The following is a 7804-nucleotide window of genomic DNA, read 5'->3' as shown; positions in this document are numbered from 1 at the left end:
ACCAAAAATATATTTAACCCAAATTTAAGATAAAACCTTATCCTTACAACACTTTAATTAATACAATTTAATTTTCCTTAATTAAAAAAAAAAAGATCTTTGTAACCTTATCATGAATACTAAACTACAACTAGGATTACAAAGAATAATGAAAATTGTTATTCTAATCTCTACCAACCCCCTAGAATTAACAAATAAACAAATATCATCATATAACGTTATTATATTGTTAGTGAATAGATTGTCATTGAATTTGCACTATATATATGTTTATAACACTCAAGCATCAAATATTCATTCTTCCATAAACTCTTACAAATTAATATATTCATAATCTTAACCATTCTTGAATCATCACTATTTCATTAAGAAAATGATGATTCTCACAACCCTTTTGGTCATTCTTGTGACACTAATGATTAAAGTTTTTTATGACACAATTTCATGTTATTGGCTTAATCCATTAAGCATCAAGAAGATTATGGAGAAGCAAGGTGTGTTTTGTCCTAAACCTAGGTTTCTAACAGGCAACCTTAAAGAGATCTCATCTTTTGTCTCTAATGCTACTTCTCAAGACATGGAATCAATCAACCATGATATTGTTGGTCGTCTTTTGCCTCATTTTGTTGCTTGGTCCAAGCAGTATGGTATGAAAAATAAATAAATAAATAAATAAATAAATTGCAATTCATGATTTTATGTGTTTCTTGCTCCGTAGAATCGACACCTCTGACATAATATCGATACTTGTGATTATATTTAATTTATTTATTTAATTAAATTATTACTAGTATCAACATGCGATGTCGTATCTGATGTATGTGTCTCTATGTATCTGTCATAAATTTGTTAATAAATGATTATTTTGCAGGAAAAAGATTTTTCTATTGGAATGGAATAGAGCCAAGATTGTGTCTAACAGAAACTGAATTGATCAAGGAATTTCTTTCAAAGTATAGTACAATATCTGGGAAATCATGGCAGCAACAACAAGGATCTAAGAATTTTATAGGAAAAGGTTTGTTGATGGCAAATGGTGATGATTGGTATCACCAACGTCACTTAGTTTCTCCTGCATTCATGGGAGAAAAACTTAAGGTATTGAAAATTTGAGAAAAATCGATTCACTTAAATTCTAAATTTTATAAAATATGCTAATTTTAAAATTCAAAAAATCTTAGTTTCAAACATATTATTTGCAAATTGCAATTGCACAGTAGTTGCAATTCACTACAATTATGTTAGTGATATCGCCACAAAAATTTTAAGTTTTTTATATTGTGATTGTGGTATGCAATTTAAAATTATAGTAATTAATATTGGTTTATACTTTTTCTAATATTCCACTAATTTTTTCATGAATTTCTTTGCTCTCTCTGAATAGAGTTATGCTGTACACATGACGGAATGCACTAAAGAAATGCTTGAATCATTACAAAATGCAACATTGGATTGTGACAAAAATGAGGTTGAAATTGGAGAATATTTCACTAAACTCACTGCAGATATTATTTCAAGAACTGAGTTTGGTACAAATTATGAAAAGGGAAAACAAATATTTCATCTTCTCACACAATTACAAGCTCTTTGTGCTCAAGCAACTAGAAAGCTTTGGTTGCCTGGAAGCAGGTTTGTAATTTCTTTAATTTTATTAGAATTCTCTTTATCTTCATTTCCCGACTTTAATAATGTGTAAAATAGGGGTGGCAAAACAGATCTGATCCGCTGATCATTGATCATGTTCATTTGTAATTTTTTATGAAATGAAAGTTTTTAAGTCCACATTCTCTAATTGCCATTCTCGTCCTGTCATATCTTTTTTCGAACTTTTGCAAACGCGGATATTAACATTTTTTTTTTTTAACTTTTTAGTCTTTAGAAGTACAAAGCACGCATGTTTGTTCCGTCGCACCCTCATTTTTTTTCTTTTGCTAAAAATGTCAAGATTTTAGTCTTGCACTCTCAACTATGTCTATCCTGTCCTGCCTTTTTTTGTAGGCTTTTACGAAATAGATCTAAACGGAGTAGGCATTGTCCGTTTGCCACCTCTATTACAAAGTGGATTACACGGCATCGTTTAAAATTTGCCACAATTAAACCGTGACTAAATAAAATCTTATAAAATATTTGTTATGTTAAAATGCAAATAGAATCCTTTTTTATTCTGCCATATTTGAACGGTTGTTAATCTATACAAAATCTCTAAAAACTTAAGACATAATTTCGTAATGTGTATGCTTGCATTGGATAGATCTCCATTATGTATTTAGAGTCGTCTTAAATTTTTAGAGGTCCTGTGTAGGTTAGATCTGATTCAACCATCTCGCAAAATAATTAAAGATCCTATTTATCAATGGTCTAACAATGAAAAATATTTTATGTGGCTCTATTTAACTATAATTTAATGGTGACAAAGTATATGCAGTAGCCTACTTTAAAGAGAGCTATGTATATATTATATTCTATATAGTATATGTTACTGAATTTGTTATGTTTATTAAAAGTATATTAAAATAAAAACATAAAATTAAATAAGTGATATACACATCTTATATCCATTAAAAAAAGATAGACAAAAAATGTATTTTAATTAGTGTTTAGTGTATAATATATTTTGCTTTTTCAAAAAATTATGTAGGTTTTTTCCTAGTACTTATAATAGAGAGATCAAGTCATTGAAGATGGAAGTGGAAAGACTGTTGATGGATATAATACAAAGTAGAAAAGATTGTGTGGAAATGGGAAGAAGCAATTCTCATGGGAATGACTTATTGGGAATGCTTTTAGATGAAATTCAAAAGAGTGGAAAATTAAACCTACAACTAGTTATGGATGAATGCAAAACATTCTTCTTTGCTGGACATGAAACAACTGCACTCTTACTCACATGGACTGCTATGTTGTTAGCTTGCAATCCAAGTTGGCAAGAAAAAGTTAGAACTGAAGTTAAAGAGATTTTCAATCAAGGAATGCCTTCTATTGATCAACTCTCCAAGCTCAATGTGGTTAGTACTCTCTATATTTTTATTTTAAATGTTATTTTTTAAAAACGATTTTATGTTCTTCGTCGTAATCATTTTCAACTATTTATTGCAGAGAGAAAAATACATGAAATGATGTGTAAAAATAGTCAGTGATATAATAAAAAAAATAATAAGCAAATATGTCAAATAATTAAATTTATTATTATTATTATTTATTTTAAATACGTGTTAATAACCCTAAAATGATAATTAAAAATGAATTAAGGTAGTAACAACTTATTCTTTTTGTTTTATTCTATAAACTAAATAAGTTAGTTTATAAATTATAAATTCATTATTTTAGTAAAAAAACTTATAAATTCATTATTTAAAAATTTTTCAGTAACCATTTTAATTAATAATTATTTTTATTGGTTTATAATATTTTAATAATTTTATTGAATTTTAGTATAAAGCTTATTTATGTTACATATATATGTTGATATTTTTTATTTTTAAAATATAAAATTGTCTACATTTTTTAATTTGTGTGCAATTATCACTTACAATTTTTATTAAAAAAAAAAAAAACTTAAAGATCTTAACTAGGATATGACTTTTGTAATAAAAAAACAAGTGTACCACTTTATAAACAAACAAAGTATACATAGTGACTTAAATATATATCATATAAACATTCATGAGAGCATGTAGTTTCAAGAATATAATTGAAATTGAAAGGTATCTTACTCTTAGAGTGTCCCAAAATACTCATAAGTGAAAGATTTTTTAATTCATTCTTGAATTTTACAGTAAGTTTACAGCCACACTTCTAGAAGAATAAATATAAAAAAAAAATTGACACTTCATAAATATCTTGTATTAATTAAATTATTAAGATTACATAATCTAATATACAATATTTTGGTAATTATTATTAAATTGACAACTCCTTATGAATATGATTTTATGTCATTAAAATACGAATTGTTCATATTCTACTCATGACATAGTTTTATGGCTACCCACTTCATACATATTTTATTATATTTGTTCAACTCATAGAGGTGAGAAGGCACAATAGAAAATTAGGGTTAAATCAAAGACTGAAGTATACTAATGATTATTTTTAGTAGGTTACAGATTTTCCAAAAGATCGTCAAAGAATCAACATTACCTTAAAGAATCATAACTATAAAGAAAAAATAAGCATCATTTTCACACCAATTATATAATAGCAACTAAAATATTTAAGGGCAACCACTCTTTCCATGGTAATTAGCTGGTGAAGATTACAATAAGTGGTAGGGGTGGTAAAAAGGATAAGGATGGTACATGCATGTCTTTATGGTGCATGTTTTTTTTTTCATGCTCTCATTTATAGGGCAGTCAAGGTTTTAGTCATTAATTATATAATGTGTCTGTTCCGCTCTGTTTTAATTTTTATGGATTTTGTGAGAATGAGTATTAACATAAAATTTTAAATTTTTAAATTTAAATGATCAATGCGCACATGCTCTTTCCATTCTTTTTTTTTATGGAACGAGCTAAGATTTTAAACTCGCACTCTCAAGTATGTCCACTCCGCCTTCATTCTGTTTTTTTAGACTAATGTAGGATGGACCTAAATGGAATACGCGTCCGTTTGCCATCCTAACAATATGTGGTAAAAATCTCATTTTAAAAATTTAACACTGCAACATACTCAAAATTAAGTTCAAAATTCAAAATATCCCATTCAAGTTCTCTTAGGAAAAACTGTATTCATGTATTATTTTTTTCATTAACAAAATACTAATCAATAGTTTAATTTTACAGTTGCATATGGTAATCAATGAGTCAATGAGGCTCTATCCTCCAGCAACCCTACTCCCTAGAATGGCTTTTCAAGACATTGTTTTAGGTGATCTTTATATTCCTAAAGGCTTATCTGTTTGGATTCCAGTATTGGCCATTCATCATAATGAAGAATTATGGGGAAAAGATGCAAATGAGTTCAATCCACACAGATTTGCTTCAAAATCATTCATGCCTGGTCGTTTCTTACCATTTGCTTCTGGTCCAAGAAACTGTGTTGGACAATCATTTGCTATGATGGAAGCTAAGATTATTCTGGCAATGTTGGTTTCTAGGTTTAGTTTCACTATTTCAAAAAATTATAAACATGCTCCAATCACTGTCCTTACTATTAAGCCTAAATATGGTGTGCAAATTTGTTTGAAGACGTTAGATTGATAAGATTTGTTTTTGTTTGTAAACGAAGTATCAAAATTTTGTGTGTCATGATTTGAATTTTGGTGTTGACGTCAAACTTTACAGTATCAACATATTATTTTTTGGACTAAATATTTGTTTTCATTAAAGAAAATTGTTAAACATTTTATGATTTTTTTAATCAAATTTTGTTATATATATATATATATATATATATATATATATATATATATATATATATATATATATATGTGTGTGTGTGTGTGTGAATATTATAAATTATAAACTAATTTATTTTACTTGCTAAAGTTTTATGGGCCCATAAGAGCCTATATGCCATTATATGGATTAGAAGAGATTTTCTTTCATCACTCTAATTAATACACTAGAGAATAATCATTTGATTCCAATAATTATGAATTGATCATATGTCTCTATATTAAAGTGATTAAAGAAAAGAGTGGTTTGCTTTTAAAGATGAAATATGGCAACTTGTATATAACATGAGTAATATTTTTGAAGGGCCAAGATACTATTTCTCCCACTATCTTTTTTTTTTCTTCATTATTTTATTAAAACCTTCATTTATTTCTTACACTATTTTCTTTTATTTAAGGTAAATCTTTTTATAAAATTCAATAAGGATTAGTACATCTATTTAAACCAAACACTACTAGGGGCGTAACGGAATCATAAAAAATCAATTTAACTGACAATTTAAATAAAAAAGATTTTTTTTTAATTTGGTTCAAAAATTGAACCAAACAGATAAAAATCGAGATGATATGGCTCTATTCTCGAGATTTTTTTGATTTGGCTCAAAAATTGAACCAAACAAATAAAAATCGAGATGATTTGGCTCTATTCTCGATAGCTTAAATTACTCTTCTTCGTGTTTTAAGTTATCTTAGTTAGTTTTGACCTCTTTTTTATATATGTTTTTTAGTTTTTCTTCCACAAAATTCGTTCTAATCTTGTTACAAAATAGTTTTGATATGTGCATTGAAGTGTGAAACATGTTAATTCTTTGTGTATGACAATCTTTTATTATTATTGTTGTGTTTTATTTGTTAGCGTTTTATATGAATTAAGTAAAATTGTAAGTTGTTTGAAAAGTAGAGTATGAAACAGATGAAAAAGATTATATGAAATGTATTATTTAAAAATAATAATAGTAGAAAATACACTAAAAAACATGATAGCGGAAAATACAAAAATTAATAAATATTTTAAAAAGAGCGATGTAAATCGATAAATCAAAGCGAACTAAACCAATTAGCTTGGTTCGGTTCCATTTTTGAAAAAAAAAACTAAAAACAAAATGAAACCAAACTGATGGAGATATTATTGGTTCATATATTTTTTGACCAAAAATTGGCCCATACCTAACCGATTACACCCATAAACACTAGCATAGAGTGACCACGAGCCAAATTGATACAACTAAACCAATATCTAAAAATCACTACAACACGGAAGGGCTTTCACAGCGCTTTTTTTGGCCTTTAACAGCGCTTTAAAGCGCTGCCAAAGCCAGCGCTGGCGTAGGCTACGAAAGCGCTTTTAAAAGCGCTCTGGTAGACCCCCCCTTTAAGAGCGCTTTCCTGGAAAAAGCGCTCTGGTAGGACCCCCTATAAGAGCGCTTTCCTGGAAAAAGCGCTCTGGTAGACCCCCCTTTAAGAGCGCTTCTTAGTAAAAGCGCAGACAAAGACCAGTAAAAAAGCAAAAAAAATTAAAAAATTACGCAGCATACAAAAGCGCTTTTGGAAAAGCGCTCTGGTAGCCCATGTTTACCATGTCATTCCTTATGTTAACGCCATCCTTAGACTTTCCTTGTATATTGAGTAGCGTACCTATAACGCTGTCAAATACATTTTTTTCAATATGCATAACATCCAGGAAATGTCTTACGTACAACGACTTCCAATATGGAAGTTCAAAGAAAATTGACTTCTTCTTCCACCCACCCTTGACAATTGAATGTGCAAAAGGCTTGCCAAACTGAGTGCTCACATCTTTCACCTTTTCAAAAATTTGATCACCTGACAAAAAAGGCGGGGCTGTACGATGTTCGGCCTCTCCATTGAATGCTTTTCTCCACCCACGGTAGTGATGATTAGAATTTAAGAATCTACGATGGCCGAGAAAGACATTCTTCTGACAAAGCGCCAATCGTGTCGTATCGGTTTCATCTTCACAAACAGGACACGCCTTTTGACCCTTGTTGCTGTACCCGGATAGATTTCCGTATGCTGGAAAATCATTAATTGTTCCAAACAACATCGCCCTCAAGTTGAAACTTTCTTTCCTATACCCATCGTAAACCTCCACACCTCTCTCCCACAAAAACTTTAAATCTTCGATTAAGGGTGCCAAGTATACGTCTATGTCATTCCCTGGTTGTTTAGGCCCAGAAATTAGCATAGATAACATCATGTACTTACGCTTCATACATAGCCACGGAGGTAAGTTATAAATCATAAGAATCACAGGCCATGTGCTATGCGAGATACTTTGAATACCATGCGGGTTCATTCCATCAGTAGACAATGACAACCGAAGGTTTCTTGCTTCTTTTCCAAATTCAGGATATTCAGTATCAACTTTACTCCATTGTGGTGAGTCTG

General features: G+C 29.4%; 1 protein-coding gene across 1 annotated transcript; it reads left to right on the top strand.

Moving 5' to 3' along the window:
• Positions 1-311: 311 nt before the first annotated feature.
• On the top strand, positions 312-5297 carry LOC131647442 (cytokinin hydroxylase-like). Its single transcript, XM_058917331.1, has 5 exons — positions 312-647; positions 872-1098; positions 1385-1629; positions 2639-3005; positions 4782-5297. Exons 1-5 carry the CDS (start codon positions 374-376, stop codon positions 5196-5198), a joined length of 1530 nt encoding a protein of 509 aa, XP_058773314.1. The 5' UTR covers positions 312-373; the 3' UTR covers positions 5199-5297.
• The last annotated feature ends 2507 nt before the right edge of the window (positions 5298-7804 follow it).

This window comes from Vicia villosa, linkage group LG2 (assembly GCF_029867415.1).
Source record: "Vicia villosa cultivar HV-30 ecotype Madison, WI linkage group LG2, Vvil1.0, whole genome shotgun sequence".
NCBI classification, from domain to species: Eukaryota; Viridiplantae; Streptophyta; class Magnoliopsida; order Fabales; family Fabaceae; genus Vicia; species Vicia villosa.
The sequence above is the reverse complement of the archived record's forward strand: the minus strand, read 5'-3'. Positions and strand labels throughout refer to the sequence as shown.